General features: G+C 31.1%; 1 protein-coding gene across 1 annotated transcript; it reads left to right on the forward strand.

Annotated features, from left to right (window-relative positions):
- The first annotated feature begins 503 nt into the window (after positions 1-503).
- On the forward strand, positions 504-22,913 carry LOC107454011 (uncharacterized). Its single transcript, XM_016071056.3, has 7 exons — positions 504-853; positions 5,224-5,400; positions 7,068-7,259; positions 9,416-9,493; positions 9,578-9,703; positions 17,773-17,937; positions 22,602-22,913. Exons 1-7 carry the CDS (start codon positions 778-780, stop codon positions 22,652-22,654), a joined length of 867 nt encoding a protein of 288 aa, XP_015926542.1. The 5' UTR covers positions 504-777; the 3' UTR covers positions 22,655-22,913.
- The last annotated feature ends 1,132 nt before the right edge of the window (positions 22,914-24,045 follow it).

The raw sequence follows: 24,045 nt of genomic DNA on the forward strand, positions 1-24,045 counted from the left end.
AGAGTTTTCTTGCAACATTTATGCGATCTCATGTTGTATATAATGTTTTTGAACTTGTATATTTCTACAAAAATAAACTAAAAATATTATAAAAAACTGGAGCTTACAGAGAAAAACTAAATGCAGATTTGAAATCTCATGCAACAGAAAAAAATATTTTTTCCTAGTGTAATTGTTGATGCTTATAAATTTTTATAGTTAAGTATACGACAGAATTTAAATGTCACTAAATTTAAAAAAAAGAAGAACATTTTTATATTCCAAATGCTAAAACCAATTAGTAAGTTACTTTATAAAAATAGAAAAAGAAAGAAAATTTAATTTTTAAATTGTAAACATGAATTCTGCATGGATAACAATGTTCTTTTTAGAATACCTTATATCTCACTTCTGCAGACGAAACATGGACGAAACATTTTCGTTTTTGCAACGCTAATTATTGGTCTCCCGAGGTTGCGTTTTCCAACGATTTAGAGGTACTCAGATATGAATTTCAAAATATCATGATAATGAATGTCTCTGAAGGAAACGGAACAAGTGGCTTCCTCGCTGATAAGTAAAATTTTCTCTAACGAAATCTGACTCTGCATTCCTTTCTTTTCATTTAAAAAAAAAAAATACTTACCTTTTTTTTTAAGAATGAAAAATTTAAAAAAAGGTTTTAGTAATGGCGCTTATGCAAATTCATTCACGCAGTTGACGTGCTTTCTTCAGTTTAGAAATAAGCTTTATTAGTTTTTTTCTTACAAAATAAAAACATTTCTTTATTGTTTAAATATGGCAAAAACTATGTATTTGGTGAGTAGCATAATTATTTGTTTCGCTGGATTTATTGCATCTTTGACTATAGTAGGTGAGAATGTTTTTTGAATTTATTACACGTGTAAATTGATTTATTATTTAAAATTCTCACTTTTTATCTTTTTAATTTTTTTAAAAATATTCTAATGCATTTTCGAGCCTTTAAAAGAAATAAGTAACAAACTATTAATTATTTACTATAAAGGAAAAAATTATTAATAAAACATAATAATTATTTCAATTTAAAATGCATTATTATTAAAAATAATATATTGTTTTAAAGGAAATACAAACACTGTTATATACTTCAAATATTTAAAAACTATTTTAACAGCAAAATATATTCTAAATAATTTATTACAAGTTGAATTGAATGTCATTTTCACGATTATTAGGAAAAAAATGTTTCTTATCATATACCTGTATATTCCTACACACCGATGTCCAGCTTACATTTTAATATGAAATAATTTTCAAATAATTAACGCATTAAAGAAATCTTTACAAAATTCGCAAATGAAAAAATTTTGCTGCTTTATGTTAACGATATATTCACTGAACTTATCATGTTCCCCAATTATAAAGCTTTCATTTAAATTTATCCATGATTATTTTATGACATATAGCAATATATACTAACTAATTGGCTTCTAGTTTTTAATATATATATATAATGATTTTCAAATGATTCTTACATTGCAAAAAAAGTTGAAAAAATCTCAAGGTGTCCTTCATTATGTTAGCGAAATATTCTCTGAATTCAACTTATTGTGGACAAAACAAGCTTTTCGGTAAGACTTTCTGTAAAATTTTCTGTAAATAGAGTATTTTCACACTAACTGATGCTCTTTTTTTTAAATAAAAAACATGCTTCAAATGCTTTTCGTACTGTATTAAATAACAAAAAATTCGCTAAGGGACCTGTTTTATTGAAGAAATATATTCTTCTTATATATTCTTTTTCTTTAAGCCATTATATAAATATTTCCTGACGTATTTGGGTATTTTCTAATAAATTGATGCACACTTCTTAATAGAAAATAATTTCAGCATTGCGAAAAATTATAAAAAGTTACAAAGTTTCCTATCTTATATTACCGAGATATTCTCTGAACTTAGCATGTTCTAGACAGAGCAAATTTTTTATTAAAATATTTTACAATTACTTCTAGACTTAAATTGGTATTTTCTAATGAACTTTAATCCAAGGCAATTTCCGAATGTTTACCGCTTTGCAAAATATTCGCCAAGTGTCCTAACTACTAAACATTTGGCGAATATGACGTTACTAGTTTTCGATCTCATTAAGTAAACACTAATCAGAATACTCGGAAAGTTAACAGAAATCGAAAAGAAAAATAAACAAAAACTGAGCATATAATTCCTGCAAAGAAATTCAAAAAGAAATAGTGCAAAGGTAAGAAAATATTCAAGAATCGTATTATAAGGGAAAACTAGGCGTCATTTTTTAAATTTTGTTTGGAACAAAATAAATTTTTTTCTACATCACTCATCACACGGGAGTAAAACGAAGTAGAAATGTCAAGATTTCACCCGAAAATTGTAGTTATACATACTTTTTAATTCGGAAAAATAAAGTACTATAAAAATAGTACGTAGTACTATAGACAAATTTTCGTATAATAACATTTAATATATCTTTGAAAAAACTGCGTAGTACTTTTAATGCTAAGGTAATAGGAAAAGACGCAGGAGGAAAAATGAAAATATCTTGCAGAAAGAGTGATGAAGACGCAGTGGTGGCGTAAAAAGGTCAAAGTTTTCCACATTACGAAAACCATTAAGCGCGTTCTCATAATCCAGACTGAAAATTCTTGGATTCTGAATGGAATTGAAATAAAGTGTAAAACTTGTAAGTCGAAAGTGCGAATAAAATAATATATTTCTCGGCGAGCAAGCATATAGGAAAATTTTTAAGATAAGTTTTAATTTAATCTTTCATCACCTATATAAACACGTGTTTCATAAATGTGATTTGTTAAATATGAAAATTAAAGCTACCTGAGGTCATGTTGAAATGAACAGTATAATGCAAGCATGTATCATCCATTTAAGTAATGTAGAATTTGCTAGAAAAATGTCAAAAATGAGCATCAATAAACCCAGGAAATTCACTTTTCTCTTAGACCTTTAAACGGGACTTCCATACCCAAAAATATCAGTTTCTGTTGCATATAAGTGGAATATAAACGGTGTTCAAAAAATAGACGGATCACCCTGAATAAATTTTGGCCTTACGTTCGGATTTTCACATCCCAGGACTCATATTTAATGGTTTGAGGAGGTAACTACAAATTTGGTAATTAATAAGGTTCAGACGATATTTTAAGTTACGAAATCAGACACAAAATTATACTTTCTCTAAATAAACATGCCTTTTTCTCGATGGATTCTGAATTTTGACCCCAAAAATATTTGGGAAATTCGCAATCTGGGAAAGATGGTGCGCATAGTTAAATCAGGAGAGCGATTCAAAGTTTAGTAATGAAGATAGAGATCAATCAATAGATCAAATTTTAAAAAAGTCGTATATTTAAAATTCGATTTATCAGGAAATATTCTACCAATTTCACAAAAATTCTGTGTTTTGCCATGTGATATTGTATTTTTTAATAATATCTCAAAAACTGAATGCTTTACAGTTCAATATTTTTCGACTATTAGGAAAAATAATAAGTGTAAATTTATTTTTTTTGCTTGGACTATTTTTGGACAAACTAAGTATATAATTGTGTGCAAAATTTTTTAATTCGCTGAAAAAGTCTTCAGGAAATAGAAAAATACACTAAAAATAAAATTAGCATTAAAGGGTCCAAACACTGATTCGCTCTCTCGACGAAACTATGACGATCATATTTTTCAATCAGTCAAAAAAATGGTATGTTTCTTCAGAGAAAGTACGATTTTTTTGTGTGTCCGTTTTCGTAACTTAAAATATCGTCTGCATTTGTTAATTAACTTATTTCAGATAAACCCTTCGAGCAATTAAGATTGAGTCCTAGAACGTGAAGATCCGATCTTTAGATTAAAAGTTATTTAGAGTGGTCAGTTTATTATTTTTTTTAGCTCTGTACATTCATGACAGCAAAATTCATATGTAAGTGTGGGAGAAAACTGTAGCATTTAGAGGTGCGAGAGAAGTTGCATGTTTTGTTATCTGAAGTAAATTCAGAATGCTACAACTCAAGATTATTTCAGATAGTTATATGTTAAAACCATATTATAGCATACAGTGACATGTGCGTCGGAAGAAAGCAAAATATATTTATTTGCCTTGATGTGGTTGAGGTTAAGGTAATTTTTACAGTATTATTTACCGTAAAAATTACACAGTATTTAAGTAAATTTTACTCTAAAAATTAGGGTATAAAATTTTACGGTAAAAATGGATTTTACAAATGCTGCACTCATAGTGCCTGTACTTTTCCCCCTAATTTGATCCGGAATTGCTTACAGTAAAAAAATTTGTCTGCTCAAAAAATTATAAAATGTATGAAAGTTTTCTTGATGAGGTTTAGAGGACATGAACCACATAATTTTTTTACATAACAAGTATAGGTGAAAATACTCCTTTAAAGTATTGTTTTTATTCAGAAAGCAAGGAAGATCCAAAGATCTCAGTTAGATTTCTACGTTTAAATTGTATAAAACTTCTTGCTCTATAACAAAAGAAAATTGCAGCTATATGATGAGTTTGCTGCTTTACATATCATCTATTTTCCATAAATACTTTACTATGAAAAGGAGAAATAAATTTTGAAAAAAATGTTTTTTTAAAGTTTATTAAAGTTATTAAAGTTTATTAAAGTTAAAGTTAAAGTTATCTTGACGAAGTATTTGCCTTTTATCCTTGCTTATTTATATTCTCTTTTGAAATGAATAAAATTAATTGTCGTTGTTATGAAAGTTAATTATTAATTATTTTAAACTCTTGCTTCTTCTAACATCTTGTTATTAAAAGTGGACTAAGTCCTATTGACTAAGAGAAAAATATCGTTCATTTTTTACAATTATAAGAATCATTATATCATTTCCGAGTTTTGTAAAATTATACTGCTAAGAAATCACCCAAATTGATTAACCTTTGCCAATATTTTTAAAATTCGTTGAAATAGTAACTCTAATTTAGCTCGATATTTACAGAAATTAACTTCTTCCGTATATCTACTTATTCTCATATCTACAAAGCCAACTGCCCCCGGGGACAAAACTTCCATGTCAAGGGTATCTGAACGAAATGAAATAGAATACGGGATAATTATTTTAGAGATTTCTACGAAAAAGAGTTTCAGCTTCAAATAATCGATTGCAACAATTGAGTGATTTTAAGAAAATGTTTTAAAATAAGTTAGAAATGAGAATGATTTTTTAATAAACTTATTACTGACTTCTTACTTTCAGCACCAGAATGCAACCCCCCAGACTTCCCTGCAGGAGGAGGTTATGGCCCCATACAAGAATATTACGTTGTTGGAGATGTTATCTACTATTATTGCGAAACCACGAGCTATATAGGTGGTAACTTCTTTCGAAGATGCGAGGACGACGGAGACTGGATTGGCGACACGCCTGTGTGCGGTAATATGTCATTGTCTCAAGCAAAACTCAAAACTGCTTTTTAGTCATTAAAAGTCATGATTTAAAGAATTTTTTTTTAAATTTTACGAACTTGTTTCTGTCTTTCATACTACGCTGTTGAAAGTTGAAATTGATCAAGCAATGAGATTTAAATTTATTATAATTATAAAGATTTTAAATGTCCGACAGTTCGCAGTCTCGAACCCTGCCGGCCTAAGACTCCCCGTGTAGTTGGTGGCTGATGCACGTTAAAATTCTGTCGAGTCGCAAAGTCCTTCATGTTCCCATAACAAATCAAAACCTCTGGGGGTACTGAATTGGAGATTGGTCGTTCTCTGATTCAGATCAAAATTACGATCTGTGGATGAATGAATGGATGTATGAATGGGTTCACCTTATAAACAGGTGTGACGTCTGATGTGGCAGAAGTAGAATTCTTGGCCATAGATGGCGCCACTGAAAAACAAGAATTCTACACTCTGCCTTAAATTTGCTCGGTTTCACCAAGCAGGCTTGCCCGTGTGGCAAGTAGCATTAGAACCAACCAACCAAGATTTTAAATGGAAAGTATGCTGAATTGAATCGGAAGTATGCTGATTCTAAATCGAACGACAGATATAACGTTAAATAAAAAAATAATTTTTTTTAAATCTCAAACAATGACTAGGAAGCCTTGCTGAGCGAAAAACATTGCTGATTTGATATCATGCTATGTAAGATGTTATATGTAATAATTTCAATAGTAAGAGCTGTTTATGTGGCAACTTCTATAACAGGTACGAAGACAACATATATCAAACTGTAGTCTACTGGAATGGTCACTGCGAATTTTTATTTGCTTGGAAGTTAGAACACAAACTTATATCTGTATATACTTCAAATGAATAACAAAGATGATGATCTTACAACACATTTTCTGAAGAAAAAAAACATAACTTTTAAGAGCTTTACTAAAACAACATTCAAGATGCTTTTTTTCTAAATTTTAATTTTTGAAATAATTTTTTTTAAATATTGTTTGTGCTTCAGTTAGGCTGCAGACTTAAGTCCATATAACTGATAAAGTTCTCTCCAAACGTGATAATGGGTTAGATGAAATGCTAAATACTTTTTGTTTCACAACAACTTAATATTTTATGAAAATAGGAACTTATACTGTACCAATAGGAGTGAAAAATAAATAATAAAAAAGGTCTAATAAATACATAATTAGTTAGAATATCATTAAACAATAATCTAATTACAACAAAAATATAATCAATTAATTTTTAAAATAATTTTTTAAATATTGTTTGTGCTTCAGTTAGGCTGCAGACTTAAGTCTATATAACTGATAAAGTTCTCTCCAAACGTGATAATGGGTTAGATGAAATACTAAATATTTTTTGTTTCACAACAACTTAATATTTTAGGAAAATAGGAACTTATACTGTACCAGTAAGAGTGAAAAATAAATGATAAAAAAAGTCTAATTAATAAATAATTAAGATTAAACAATAATCCAATTGCAAAAAAATTTAATCATACCTAAAGCTATTGCATCAGGGATATGACACATTTATATTTTTATTTTCTCCTCCCTAAAAGTATTTAACTAAGGGTTACTTCTAAGTTTTCATTACTACAGCCTTTTAATATTAACTGAAGTAATATTTCATGAAATTTAGATTTTCCAGCAGAGATGTCAATCACTAACCAATCCAGTACGGAAGAACCGAAAGAAGAAAATGAAGCTCTTCTCGCAAGTGATGGCGATCAAACTACGTGTTCATCTACAACTCCTGGTCGGGACAGCTATTGGATGGGAATGTTTCAGGAACCTGGAGAATTGATTCGAATCATGATTTTCATGCCACAAGGTGAGTTTATTATTCGATCATTGATGAAAAAATAAATAGGTTTCACAGCCAAATTAAAAAAGACATAATAAGTATGAATGGACAAGTTCCTGATACAAACAATTCATCGGTATTATATAGAAGAACTTAAATACTTTCAAGATAAAAAAAAAATGTAGGAAGCATTTCATTCTGCTTCATTTTCTGCTACGTTACATCTTCGGCTTAAAACATTACATAATAAGGAGGAAAGAACTAATTCTTGATTGTTTCAGTATTATATAGGAACACTTAGTTTTGAAACAAAGAGAATAGAAAGCTTTCATCCTGCTTCATTTTCTTCCATGGCACATCTTCTACTCATAAAACATAACATAATACATGAATAAGAAAGTTCTTGATCCAGATGATTGCTTCTGCATTATAGAGAAGCACTTAGTCAGTTTTAAAATAAAGAAAGTAGAAAGAATGAAAACAAGTTTATGATACAAACAATTGTTTCAGTATTATATAGATGCACTTCGTCAGTGCTAATGTAAGGAATGAAAAAACAACAACATTAAATTCATCTTCCGCTTAAAACACAACGCAATAAGCACGAATGAACAAGTTCATGAGACAGGCAATCGTTTCGTTATAGTACTCAATACAATCGCTTCGTAATTTCATCAATATAGCATCGAAGAACAAGATGGAAAAAATTGAATATTTTTTTTTTCCTTTTTTGCCTCAGCGCTGACAAAGGTACTTCTGTATATTACAATAGTACTCTTGGTGACCCTTTAAATTTTAGAAAAATCTAAGACTAGTTTTATAATTTGTTAACTTTTTTTTCCCTTTCTAAAACCATTTATCATATTTCCTTTATATTTAATGGAAAGCAGTGACCCTGTCCAACTAAAACTGAAAGTAATTGAATTCTTCTTTCTTTAAAACTAACTTTATTTTCATTATAACATCTAGTTAAGTGATAAATATAGAGCTAGGACCCTAGTTATTTAATAAAACTTGTTATTTACTATTACTAAGGGGGGGGTGAGTGAATAAAGTTAATAATTAGTGGTTTTGAAATTACAAATCGGCAGCATGATTTTAATATGAAAACGGAAGCAATTTTTTTTTCCTTTTGAAGAAAAATTATTTTAAATATCGTTGCACTTCATATTTTCCAAAGCTTTTTAAAAAATCTTTGAATGTTTTGTCATTTTTATACTCTTAGAGGTTTGATTGCTAGCATAAAATACAACACATTTGTAAAGAAACAATCTCAAATTAAGAAGAATTGGTTGATGCGTTTTACTCACCACTGGTATCGAGGAAGTAGACCAGGTCTAGCCTTGACCCTTTCTTATAATAGGAAAATCTGAACCACCATCTCGCGCCTCGCCAGCGACCACTTAAGGAGTTAATTTTTTTCTGAGGGTATAAAAACATAGCCAATTTGCTCCCAATGCCACCAACACCATGCTTTACCTGAACACACTTTGGACTGTTTTTATATTTTATATTTTATAACCGTCGTTGAACAGCAGATCTAGTTTTTGGGTTTATGACTTCTAACGTTCAACTCAGCAGCCTTGTAATTTTAAACCCAAACCAGAAGGTAAGGGAACTCCTGGATCAAGTATTGGGAGAAATTTGCCTTCGTGGAGGACTTTTTGTGGGAACTAACCAGCGTTTGCGTTACACGGAGAGTAAAACCTCCCACAGTTAGCCTGACAGCAAAGGGACTCCCATGATCCACCTACCACTGAGGATATTTCACGTCAGCACTGTGGTCGGTGCAAGCCAGATGCTGATTCGTATCGACCAGCCATCGCCGAGATTCGAACCCAATTTACCTCATTGGAAGGCGAACTCTCTATCCCTTGAGCCATCACGGCTCTACTTTGGACAGTTTGGAACTTATTTGGGAAGAAATTCATGCATGTTCTCTTCCTGTTTATGATTTTTTAAATGTCAACGGATTCTTAAATCTGGTCTAGAATGTCATTTGTTGAATTCTATTTTAATTTTGTATTTACTTTTATGATTCAGAACTATACTGGTCAGGATATATGATACCAAGACTGGATATATGATACCTTTTATATAAGTTTTAAAAAAAACAGCATAATAATTGTGCACCACATTTTTGTATTATGTGATTTTTTTAAATTTTTTTTTTGTAATTTCAGGAGAAATTGCTTATAAAGTTGTCCTTTTGAAGAGTAATGGGATAACACACAATTGCGGAAGTGAAAGAGATAGTAATTGTATGAACTAGATATACATACATTAATCTTTATACAATTTCGATTTCAAAACTTTTATGTTGACATTTTGTTCGTAAATTTCAGCTCCCATAGGATGGAAAATTCACAACTGTCCTAGTCCGGAAAATAGAAATACTATAGGAATACAAATAAAATCTTTATCTTCTAAACCTCTTCATATCTGTGAAGTCAGAGCCTACCTCTTAACGAGTAAGTAAGAATCGAAATATTTGCTGACCGATGAAATATTTGTTGGTTATAATCCCAGCTTCATATCTTAGACATTAAAAACACACATAAACACATACATACTGAAAACATAAGCTTAAAAAGAGATAGAAAACCAGTTTCGATAATTATGATAAAGGTCACAGTTTCAAAAAAATTTAACTCAAGTAAAACTGCATTTCCCTTATGAATAATTTCAGTTTTGTTTATTATGATTCAGATACGCCGTATAAATACAGGGATAGTACATGATTTCGTACAATCATTATAATAGTAATTTTTTATTAGTTTGATAATTAGAATTAATAGTTTATTTTATTTTTGAATGTTCCTTTTAGATATAAGAGCGTCATCACGCCTTGTAATCTTTTCGCGATGGGGCGCCTTTGTTTAAAATACTCGCTCGGGATAAAGCAATATCGAAAGAAATTATACTACAGTACGGGGTTTTTTGCGCCACTAAGCCTAAGTTTAGAAACGAAAATCACAAATGATAAAATATTAGTAAAATATAAGTTTTAGTACCTTAAATTTTGGTGTCATCTTAGATTATTACAAAATCTGCCATATACATTAAAACTAGATTTTAACCCCTTAACAATCGGTTAATTTTCCAGAAAACGGTCATGAAAACGGTTCCCGTGATATTTTCATATCACCTATCCCAAATACACGTATTTGATTAGTGGTGACATCTAGTTTAAAATAAACTAACTATCTACAATTACCTTAAATATATCCTGGTACTGACATCTGGTGTGTAAATCGAGAAATAAAATGTTTTCCGGGCAAAAGAAATGAATTAAATTTATTCTTATTGGCACGTTACTACTGAACACTCCAGCCCGAAAATACCACGGGAGCGAGAAATAAAGGGCGAAATCTCACCCCGTCATTTTCACGGGAGCGAGAAGGAAGGGGTTAATGATGTTTTTCCGTCAATTTTCAGGAAAACATATAAAAGAAAATGTGCTTACCTTTAAGAAATAATTTTTGAAAGCGCTATTCCAATTATTCCGAAGTTTTAATTGACAAAACATATTAATATTGTTTTAAATTAAAATAACAAAGCAACAAAGACTTTTTACAAGAAAAAATAACTAAATTTAAAATGTGGACTGAGTGTCGAAAGTCTCGAAGCACAGAGAAGCATTAAGTCCTATATTGCCTGATTTACTAGTAAAAAATGTTTGTTGCGCTTTCTTTCTTTCAGTATTGTTTGTGAAGAAACTATGCACTTTCTACGGCTTTTTTCTTCCTTTTTGATCTCCTAATTTTTTTTATCATGCAAGTATATTCATCCTTTCATAAATAACACTTTCTCGCCATGATAATTTGAGTCAAGGCTTTCCAAAAGAAAGAAGTTAGGAAAAGTGAGCAAAATAAATCCGAAAGCAACACAAACTGACGCAAAACTGACGCTAAAACCCTAAGAGACCCCACTTTGTTGTGAAAAAAAATGAATAAGAAAAAAGTTTGGGAGAGCTTTTAAAAGCGAGAATGTTTATATCACGAGGAAAGTTAAAGAGCCGAGATCTGTTTGTTTGCATTAAGATTTCCCCCTCCCCCCAGTCACAGTCGATGAGCAAAATACCAAAGACAGGCAAAATATGATCATTCTGAATTTATCGATTATTTTAGTAAACTGCTTTTAAAGGAACAGATGGAATAAAGTGGCCAGTTTCAAAATAACAGCTATAACTTTTTAACAGTTATTGAAATATTTTTCTTATCCCAGCTTATATTTTTCATTCTTCTTATATTAATTATGCGAAATATACATGTATATATATATATTNATATATATATATATAGTTAGGTTAGTAAGGTAAAAGTAATATAGTCATAGTGGTTTATATTAGCGCATGCATCCTAGCATCCTATTTGAGTTGCCCAATTAAAAAGGGGACAAGTGAGACAGCTTTAGAAATACAATCGTGGTATTAAAGCAATCATTTAGGGTCATTAAAGAAGTTAGGAGTTTTGTACCACAATTTAAATATAAATGATTGATCACAGTTGACATGAGAGCATTTAAAATGGATGTAAAAGTTACGTCAAAGATGAATCTGTCCAAAACAGCCAGCATTACATTAATTGTTAGAGGCGTAATGTGTCGTAAATATGAGTGTAAAAATTGTTTATTGGCTGGACTGTTTCAACCTAATACCGTTGAACAACCAGAATTTCATCCGTGCCAACTAGAACCACAGCTATCAAAAATCGAACGCATGCGCTTTGAAAACTGGGTACTAAGCAATTTGATAAGGGTTACAAATTCATATTTTTATTTTCCAACATCGAATGTTTTGCACAATAGCCTAGTAATTTTGTAAGAATAATTATATAGTGAACACTTTATAAAGTCACTTAGTTATGAGAACATACTTTAGCTGAGAGATAATCTGTCCTTCTCATAACTGGCTGAACTGAGGTTTGAATACTAGTGTTGACAACTCAATATTTCCTCCATTCTTTCAACACGTGCGGAATTTCCAGTGTTCTGTACTTCTCAATTTGTGATCTTGGACTATGGAAATGGACTATGGAAACCTACAATTATGCTTAAATGGCAGCTCCACAATGCTTCTTGGCAGAAAGAAATTCTAGTATTTCCCCTCTTTCACGATAAGTGGCCCTACTAGACAAAATAATTAAGTCACATTACTCGACTCACTTGACAAAACACATATCAACCACAACTTTAATTCCAATACCCCGTTAAATTTCATATGTACAGCTTCAAGACTATGCATTTGTAAACGGTTTCAAACTCATAAAGATAAGGAATTGCTCCTAATCGTAAACTTAACTGTTAATTAAATGGACAGACTGCTGCCAATAATTTTACCGTAATTTGAGAATTAAAATTTTAACAATGGTCCAAAAGTAGTGCATTGCTCTACTTAGTACGTTTTCATAGTTAGCACGACTTTATTTAAGTTTAGGGAAACTCACCCCCTACGCGTCTTACATTCCAGAATGGTGGCACAATTGCGCTCATACATTTTACACGTATTCACTTTTCATAACATTATTACACGCATTCATTTTTTATAACATTATTACACGTATTCACTTTTCATAACATAATTATACGTATTCACTTTTCATAACATTTTTACACGTATTCACTTTTCATTTGGGCAACCTTTATATTTTATGTTATGTATAGTACTTTTTCAGCGAAGTTATTAAATTATTTCAGAAAGAACAGTATTTTCTAAAAATAGTTTGAGTAAAGTATTGAATTTAAAAAAGGAACCTCAATTAATTCCACCCGAAACGAGGGGGAAAAAAAGTTTCGACTATTTTTCATTCTACCGCTTCATTTAAAGTATTTTTTTAAGCTGATTTATTATTCAGAGCTTGTTCAAATTTAATTCCAAAAGAAAATGTTTTTTTAAGAGTTAAATAAGCGTTCAAGAGGTGCGAAATTAAAGAAGGAAACGTAGGAAGTGATATTTTATGATTTAAATTAAATTGACTTGCATAAAGAAGTGGTTCATTATTGCTCTCAGCTACATTTTAGTTTATTATTTATTTATTTTTAAATTTTATAACTGGTGATGAACAGCCGACTGAATTCTGAGTTTACGACTGTTGATGTTTTTATGATCTCCGTAGCCTTGTAATTTTGAACCCAACCCAAAGGACAAGGGAACTCTTAGATCAAGCATCGTTAAACTAGCCTTCGTGGAGTACTTTTTGACAAACTTGCCTTTGCGTTACAAGGTGAAGAAAAACACGAAAACCTCTCACGGTTAACCCGATGGTAACTCTAATCCATGATCAGTCTATCACTGAGGATATTTTACGTCAGCACTGTGGTCGGTGCAAGCCGGGTACGGAATTCGTATAGACTAGCTCTCTGCAATATTATGAATTTGATAATTATTCCCATAAAAACAAGAATGCATTAAATACTTTAATAATAAATTTATAATAATAATTATTCTAGGCCCATTTTTTATTGATTCGCGTATTTTTTTCGCATTACTTCTTTGTCAAAAAAATTCAAACTGAGGATGTAATGAAATCACTATTCGCTAAACTGACTTATATAAAATATATGGTAAAAACATTTTAATATAAATGTTTTCACCATAATATTGTTACACAAAATTATGATAAAAATCTGAATTAGTTATAATCTGTATCAATTAGTTTACAGTTCAGTGTTAAAAATATTAATTTTGTATTCAAATAATCCCCCTGAGCCATATGTTTTAAAAACATATATTTAATCATCGCTTATTTAATTTAGAGAGATCAGTTTTAATAGTTTATGGTAAAAATAAAACTAATTAGTTTTTATAAAACAATTTTTACATTGTTTATGTGTATTGAAATGCTTAGATATAATAAAGATATGCGACTTAATAAATTTAATTTAATATAGAAAAGCCAAACAACAAAAGCCCATTAAGGATGATCGTTTTTAAATGACTCGAGCAATTAAAAAAATTTGATAGTCAAGAAAATTAAATAAGTAGAAAAAAATTCGTTGCAATAAAAATAAAGTATAGAATCAAAAACTTGGCAAAAAATAAAAAGTCAAAAAAATATTTTAATTTTGCATTAAATTAGAGTTCTATTATTTAAATTAATATTTATTCTCACATTTCTTTCTTTAATTATTTGATTACTTATATAAACAATCTGTGTTTAAATTTTTCGAAAAAATTTTTCTTAGTTTAATATTTTTGTAAAAATGAATAAAGACATTTCAAAAAATATTAAGCACTTCAAAATTATTTACAGACGCATTTTAAAAAGAGATATTTAATGAGCTGATCCTTAATTATTCATCTTATATTTTTAATTTTGAAATCAGAATTAACCCCGCTACTCATCTATTAAGTATACAAAAATAATTTAAGTAAACGTCAAAAAGGTTTATAGTTAAAAGAAAATAATAAAATTCTAACTAATTAAGCTTTGTATATTTACATAAATTCTTGTTTATTTTTTTTAAAGAAATTTGCAAGCAGAAAATTTCTTTCAGCATATTTGCTGCTTGAAAATTATTGAAAACGTTTTCAACATGAAAATTTATTGTATGATTCACTTACTTATTATTTAAGTTGAGGATTTTAAAATTCGTTCACAACTTATCACATCGCAATTATTTTAAAAGTTATAATAATTCTAAGGGATTTTATATCTACAGCTAGCTATAATGTTTCTAGAATGTGATGTTTTCATTTTTCATAAAATAAATAGCCAGTTGATTAAAATGTCAAAATTCTAAGTAAATACACTATCCACCAATAAGTATTTGGACACCTATGCAAGTGAATGGTGCTTCTCCTAGTACGGATAGGGACCTTTGGTCCTCATTCATGGTAAGCTCAACACCGATGCTTACTGCACTATTTTGGATGATAATGTGCTTCCTACGTTGTGGCAGTTTTACGGGGTGGACCCCTGTTACTTCCAGGACGACAATGCCAGCTGTCATGTTGCGAGGGTCACCAAGGCTTGGTATGGTGCCAATGGGGTTAATCGAATGGACTGGCCTGCCCAGAGCCCAGACCTGAACCCTATCAAGAACCTCTGGGACGAGTTGGATCGCAGAATTAAGGGGTGTACTACCCGTCCAAAATCGGTGAAGGAACTTACTACATGTCTTCTCCAAGCCGAGTGGAAGAAAATACTGTCACACAAAGACGTGCGGAAAGTATGCCCCGGAGGGTTCACGCTGTAATTGCCTCTCGTGGAGGCTCTACCAACTATTGATTATGAATAAAGTTTGTTTTTCTTTTCAATCACACGTGTCCAAATACTTATTGGTAGATAGTGTCTATAACTTATTCCAAATAGAGGAAAATATATTGTAAACTCTTTTTTCACCCTACAATGAAAATCGCGTGATAAGAAAATGGAAGCATATTTAAGATATTGAAGTTAAAAGCTCACCAAGTATAAATTGGTTTTAAATCTTAAAACTGTGATTTTTAACCTCCGATATTTCTCAGCTTGTTTTTTTTTTCATTTTGTTGTCTCCAATTGATGTATATATTTATCTTTTATCCTGAATTTGTTTTAACGATTAAATTTATATTCATTAAATGTACGATGCAAAAAATTTCTGTTAATAAACATGATGATTCGGTAACGTTCCGACAGAAAATTTCAGTTCATTAAAATTACGGAAATGTACTGTAAAACTACATCATAATCTGCCAAAAGAAACATTTTTTCGTTTAGCAAATAAAATCTGTAACCATTAATACAGTTTTGTTCAGTTTTGAATATGAAACACTTTGATATTATGATTTATACGACGAATACAGATGCTGGCAGTCATGATGATCAAGGAGTTGACCTCATATAAAGAAGGTCACGAATTCGAATCCCGCTTCAGGAAGTCTAAACTTAACGATGAAAAAAAATAAAAATTTTCAGAAAATTTTTTCAATCAGGATGGTTTTTAATAATTCAAAAATCACGAAAAATCACACAAAAAATAAAATAATTAAAAAATTAATCGAAATTTTAAAAATCTATTTCATAATATAAACCAGACCTTTATGCCAAATTACTCTGCTGTTTCCTACAGACCGTACTCTAGACGGCCGAAAATTTCTGATGTGTGCAAACATTGTCTGTAGTTTAACGATGGGGAAAAAATAAAAATTCTCAGACGATTCTTCCGATCATTATGATTTTTGATGCCTCAAAAATCACATAAAAAATAAAATAATTAAAAAACTAATCAAAATTTTAAAAATCTATTTCACTTTGCAAACCAGACCTTTATGCCAAATTACTCTGCCGTTTTCTAGAGACCGTACTCTAGACGGCCGAAAATTTCTGATGTGTGCAAACATTGTCTGTAATTTAACGATGGGGAAAAAATAAAAATTCTCAAATGATACTTCCGATCATGATGATTTTTGATATCTCAAAAATCACACAAAATATAACATAATTAAAAAAATTAATCAAAATTTTAAAAATCTATTTCACTTTGCAAACCAAACCTTTATGCCAAATTACTCTGTTGTTTTCTGAGGACCATACTCTAGACCGCAGAAAATTTTTGATGTGTACAAACATTATCTATAGTTTAACGACGGGGAAGGAATAAAAATACTTAGACGATTCTTCCGATCATGATGGTTTCCGATATCTCAAAAATCACGTAAAATCACATAAAATTAATAAACTAATCAAAATTTGAAAAATCTATTTCACTTCGCAAACCAGACGGTATACAAATATTTTTATGCCTAACTTCTCTGCTGTTTCCTGAGGAGCGTACTCTGACCGGCAGAAAGTATCTGATGTGTACAAACATTATCTATAGGGTTTTGTTACAGGAAAATTCTCTGTCAACTTGTTTTTTTTTTCTCGTATCATATGGCTTATCTCTAGCAATCTTGCTTTCAGAAGTCTCCCGTAATATAACAGATTTTTTTATAGTGTTCTTTAAAAACTTTAATCGCAGTGTTCTTTATTTGTGATTTTTTTTGTTCTTGGAAAAATTGTCACCTGGGAAATGAGTAGCAAGTTTAACTTTATTGAGAATGAAAATTTAACCAAGAAAATTAGACTTAAGGCAACAAATCAATTGACTCAATTAATAAGGAAATACAACATAAAACATTAAGAGTATGGAATTTCATCGCCTGGAATTTAATCTGTAAAACCAGCTTAATAGTATGTATTCCCGGTACTATCCTGTCCCGCAAAACAAATGGTTTTAAAATCAGACTCTCGGAATGCATTGAAACGAAGCACGAGAAAAGAGACCAATTTTACCTAATATTTGAGGGCTCGTGTTTCATGAAAAATTAGTCAATTTCATGATTTTCAAAAGCACCAAAATAACTTTAGCTTAACGATTGACGAATTGTCAAATTATATCTGTAGATGGGTTAAATGTTTTAGGGAGACGACCGTATAAGAAACTAATTGATTTATTTTGAACCTAATCTAAGTCTTAGAACTTTTCCGAAATTCAGATTGCCGCGTATTAAGGGAATTTGAAGCTCTTATTCTTATTTGTTGAGGATATTTAAGTTATTTATTTTTACTTGCAGCTCCAACATGCGTGGACCCTCACTTACATATAAATTATGGTAGGATTCAGCTAACTCGAAAGACTGCTGAGTTAGTTTGTGAAAAAGGTTTCATACGTAGTCCTGACGAACTAATGACATGCATACGGGGAAATGTTTGGAACGAAAAAAATCTTTATTGTCAAGGTAAATACTAAATTATAATTTTAATCCTCTTTCATTAATAATATCATATACCGGGGGATTCAAAGTTAGAACAGACTTCTAAACAGATTGACAGAACTGTAAAAAATCCAAGAAATGGATGTTTCACACGAAGAATAAACATAGGGGAATAAGGTTAGCTTTCATAGACATAATGTAAACCAGTCAAGGTCTGGTGTGGATACTGTGCATAAAAGAAAAGCATCATTTTAGGGTCACAGCAGCAGTGGTTCTTTTTTTTTATTTCCAATGGCAAGGCATGTTACATTTATAAGAGCAAGCCAATGCGAAACAATGAGCTAGCGATTACAAATATTGACCGAAGTCATTGAAGCCTCAGACGTTCCCTAGCTCTCCAATACAGGGCGATCTCGGAGTCGGCAGAGCCACGAAATGTCCCGCATAGACGCAGATCAGCTCTATTCAGAGGTTCTCCCATATCGCATAATGAACAAAGAGGGGAGTCGAAAATACCAATTGTATGGAGATGTTCACTCAGGCAGTCATGTACCTTAACCAGCCGGAACAATGCCACTGCCTCACATCTTGGGCAATCGGGTATATTAGCAAGATCTTCACTACTCCAGGTCTTGGATTTAATCCTATCTTTTATTTGTGTTTTGAATTTCGACTTCAAAGCTTGTTTCCAGAAGAGCTTTTTCGAGTGAAAAGACAGCCCAGATTCATTTGTTTGCTGTAGAAGAGTACCTTTTCGTGCGAGAAGATCTGCTTAATCGTTCCCATAAATGCCGCAGTGTCCAGGGATCCATTGTACCTTGATGCGTTTGTTTTCCTGACTAATATGATGAATTAACTCCCGGCACTGCAGGACCTCAACAGATGTTGGAGCCCCAGCAGAGCCAATGGCAGTGGTTCTTGAAATGGGTTTGCACCCGCCTCTCCTCTCAAATTGGGGTTGAGGAGAAGAAAAGTTCTCTTTTTATTTATTGTTGGTTTGCTCGACATTTTTACACTATTGATAAACTATTAGTGATAACTGTTCTATCAACTAAGATATTTCTTTAAAAATACATTTATATCATGCATCCATGTTGATTAAATCTGCTAACACATTTTGACTTAGAAAGAAAGAATAAAATGGTGGTTGGCGGGAGGAAGCGTACACAACCGTACATGCTGAGTTGTCCAACAACCGGTACGCAGGTGAGGTACCTCTTGACTGTCGCTGGATCTTAGTACATATGATGCTCTGCTTAATCTGAGTATGTTGCTGCTCCCCCTGTAATTTATTTTTCTGGTATGGCATATCACACTGAGCAGTAGTTATGTATTCGAAGAGGTGGACTTTTTCTCCTACCTATATTCTTCTTACTAGCATACCTCACTGAGCAGTATTTACGTTACGTATTCGAAGAGTTGGACTTTTTCTCCTACCTATATTCTTCTTACTAGCATACCTCACTGAGCAGTATTAACGTATTCGAAGAGGTGGACTTTTTTCTCCTACCTATATTCTTCTTACTAGCATACCTCACTGAGCAGTATTTATGTATTCGAAGAGGTGGACTTTTTCTCCTACCTATATTCTTCTTACTAGCATACCTCACTGAGCAGTATTTACGTATTCGAAGAGGTGGACTTTTTCTCCTACCTATATTCTTTTTACTATCATTCCTCACTGAGCAGTATTTACGTATTCGAAGAGGTGGACTTTTTCTCCTACCTATATTCTTCTATTTTCCGAACCCCGTTAGTGAGTGCTATTTTGCTTAATTTAAAATTTCTATAAAAAATCTATGTACTTTTTTACTAGTTGGAGAGACAATTCAGCAATTTTTGACCTTATAAAGTTGATGCATGGTGTTTCAATTTGTTTCTATTGATTTCTTTTACAGTAGAAATTCAGAAAACTAGTGGACAAAATTACGAAAAGAACAGAGTAGCTTAGTCCAACCATATATTTTCTAATGAAAACTATTTCTAAAGTCATCATCTGAGAAATGTAAGTTTGCAGGGAGTAAAAATAACAAAGAAAACATTGAGAACAGTTGCAAAAAATATTTATTACTATTTCCTTATTTTTATAAATAATATTAATACAAGCCACTCCACTAAAAAACTTTAAAGGATAATTGTTTGCTAAAATAACGAAACAAAAGAGAATTTTCATACAGTACTTGATAAAAATCAAGTTATTTGAAAAGTCTGGCAAAATCTTCTGCAAATAAAGAATTTACCGTGTCGTTTCCTTGGAGATGGAGTTTTTGAAATAACGCATTTTTAAAGAGATGTTGGATTTATCCACTTTTTTAGAAAAAAAGTGAACACCGTTCCTCTATATCTTTGTTTTTCAGATAAAAAAAAGTTCCAAGCTATCATTGCCATAAATGTTTAGAATTTCAGCCAAGAAATGCTTCAAAATGCTTTTCCCGAGCAATTTTGCTACCATTATGATCTTCGTCTAGAAATCCTTTATCACTCTGATTTTTTTTCATTTTTATCATTCTTTCTTCACTAGAACTTTTTCAGTCATGGAGAGAAATTACAGAATTTTCCACGTTGATATATTTTCGCACTCTGTGACAGTGAGAAGGAGGTAAAGTAATCTCAATTTTTTTGTGAATTGCGGGACATCAATATCCAACCAAAAATTACAATAAACTTAAGGAAGAAGAATTTCACAGTAATTTCTTGCAAATGATTATTGCATGTTCAATTGGAAATTACTTACCAGCTAATACTATGACCTTCACGGATCAAAGTTCCTAAGGCACTCAAATTGCCTACTCATCAGTAATAAGACGAGAAATCATTAATCATGTACAAAACTTTTAAGAACTGCAATTCTAAAGGAAAGTTGCGCAATGCAGTAGAAATTCCATAAGAAAATTAAAACCAATAGAAAATTTTAAGGAAGAAAACAATAAAAATAATGGAAAATATATTAATGACATCCGAAGCTGACGTCGTCAAGGGGTACCAGCCCCGAAAGTCATAAGAACGTAAAACCTTTTCTATCGAGAAATCATGACAAATGTCTAATATATGCTCTGTTTGTACTCCAAAGGTTTTGGAAGAAGTCCAGAAAGAGAAAAAAAGGAGAATACATAATACAAAAACAAAATGCAAAAGTACAAAAAGAAAAACAATGTTCGAAAATCTACTGTAGTAGGTTTCTGAACATTGTTCAAAAATCGACTAGAAAATATATTTTTGTTTAACTAAAGCACACAACAATCTGAAAAACCATAGTTTAAGAGAGGAATATTTTGTTGTAGGTTTTTGAACATTGTTCAAAAATCTACTGCAAAATATTCCTTTGTTAAACTAAAACACATAACAATCTTAAAAACCATAGTTTAACAGAGGAATATTTTGTAGTAGGTTTTTGAACATTGTTCAAAAATCTACTACAAAATATTACTTTGTTAAACTAAAGCACACAACAATCTGAAAAACCATAGTTTAACAGAGGAATATTTTGTAGTAGGTTTTTGAACATTGTTTTTCCCTTCGTACTTTTGCATTTTGATTTTGTATTATGTATTCTCTCTTTCTGGACTTCTTGCAAAACCTTTGGGGTACAGAGAGAGCAAATATTAGACATTTGTCATGCTCTCTCGATAGAAAAGGTTTTGCGTTTTTACGACTTCCGAGGCTGGTGCCCCTTGACGACGTCAGCTTCGGATTTTATTTATATATTTTCCATTATTTTTATTGTTTTCTTCCTTAAAATTTTCTATCACCTGCTCATCAGTCACTTTAAAAAAATTATTTTCACACTGATGAACTATCACTAATAGGAACACTTTTCCCTCAATCTTTTCAATATTCCAACTAGTGACCCTTGTTATTTACATGGTACTCTAAGGCCAATGAGTAACTGTTGAGTTTTATTTGGCGCGTGAAGTAAAATTGTATACCATACAATGTGTGTTATACAAGGAATGGGCTTTATGTTCTGTATAGAGTATCATTCAATTGATTTTGCAGATGGAATTTGTTTTTTGTTATGCTTAAGTGACCGACCTGTTTATTGTTTGCCGATGAACTGCCCAGCAACGATTCTGCTAGTCACATAAAATGAAAAAATTTCGGAACATTGGAGCATATACTGAGGCGCTCTTTTGTCATGAGCATGCTATGGACGCAAAGAGGGCCGGTATCTGCATCTACCAGTCCCAGATGACTGCAAATAGTCATGACCCGTTGATCTCAGATATGTATGTCTAAAGTGTATGTCTAAGCAGTCCACGGTGGCCACTCAGGGAAGGAACTAGAATTTTTTGTTGATTTATTCAAATATATAGTTTTGCTTGTACGATAGTAAAGTTTTCTCTTTGCATTTGAGGAAACGATTAGAATTATTTGAAAGGGATACATATGCACAAAGGCAAAAGGGAATTCAGTAAGGCAAGTACATTTGGATCAAATATCAAGTGGAAACTATCCGGCCAAAGAAGGAGCATCAAAAAGTAGCAAGAATGAATCATTTTAATTTTCTGTTTAATTTCATTTCGGTTATAATTTTTTATCGTTGGTTTGGTTATAATAATAAATAAAGTTGAAGAGATATTGAAAATGGTAACTGATATAAATTAAATTGTTTTAATAATTTTTATATTGTCGATGGTTGTTGTTGTTGGGACTATTTCCCGTTAATTGGATGACATTTTATTTTTCAGAACAACTCTATGATCTTGGAGAGAAAGAAAATCCGCCTGACAATGAGCCATAATTTCAGAAATTGACATATATAGATCATGATATTTTAAATATCAAATTGCCACTAGCCACGGACAGATTTCGGGATAACATGTTATCCGTGTTATGACCATCACTTATGGCTACTCTTAATATGATCACTCAAATACTGCTACTGAGAAGATTACTTTGTTGTAACTTCTATTGTGACCACTTCTATTTTAAATTGCTTAAGCGAAAGTTTAGATATCATTTCCAATTTGAATAATAGGACATAAATTCGCTATTTAGTATTTCTCGTGTCAGTTCTTCATTTTTTCTATCATAAGTCCTTTTGCTTCAAGCATATTTTTTCAATAACAATTTTCTCATGGAAGATCATGTCTTTTTATCTACTTTTAGTTATTCAAGTTTTACAAATAATTTTTTAAAAGTAAAGTAATTTACAGGTAAAATAATTTTCATAAGGATTGCAATTTTCGTTCTAAAAATATGAGATGGATATTAATAAACAAATGTCGAAGAGAAAAATTAAATTTTATGAATGTGTTCTTTCATTTTGAAGTAAATAAGCTAATAAAAATTACATATTATGTTACCTGGTGACAAAATAAAACGAAATTAAGAATTATACCCAACTTAATGTTTAGTAATATTTTAAAGTAGTTAATAAATATCTGGCAGCAATTTCAAATATCAATTAAAAATGCGTTATGTCAATAATTAATATCAATTAATTAATACCTTATCAATTTTTATAAATGACCGTATTTTTTTTTATTAAAGATTAAATTTGTAGATTGTATGCGTCAACTCAGTAGATTGTATGGGTATTTTCTTCCTTGAACCGTTAATATCGCACTTGCTTAACGAAGTTATCGTAGCTTAAAAAGTACTAATAGCATTTTTAAAAAAAAATTAATTTTATTGAATCTTTGAAAATTTATACCATTTTTAATTATGAGTTATTGCGTAGAACTATGGCAATGAAGACTATGCGAAATACAAATAGTGTGTTTGGCTCTACCAAAGCGTAATATTCACACACAAAAAGAAAAAAAAAATGCTGATGTTGAGTGTTTGGTACGCATGTGTGATCCATTAGGATTTTATGAAACCTGGTTCATTTGAAACAGTGGAAATATAATGTGATAAACTTGACGAAATAATGCAAAAACTAAAGATTGGTCAACAGATCATCTTATTGCTTGGCAATGCAAAGCAACACACTACACAAATGAGTAATGCAAAACTACAAGAATTGGAATTTCTTCATACTCCACATCCAGTGATTGAATGGTTGCGCTTCACCTTCCGGTGCTGCAAGTCCGGGGTTCTATTCTGGGACCGGGTAAGGTAGAATAAACTTTTCATCCTTTCAGTGGGTCGATAAAATGAGTACCAATCATGATTGGGGACTAAATA

This window comes from Parasteatoda tepidariorum, chromosome 4 (genome assembly GCF_043381705.1).
Source record: "Parasteatoda tepidariorum isolate YZ-2023 chromosome 4, CAS_Ptep_4.0, whole genome shotgun sequence".
NCBI classification, from domain to species: Eukaryota; Metazoa; Arthropoda; class Arachnida; order Araneae; family Theridiidae; genus Parasteatoda; species Parasteatoda tepidariorum.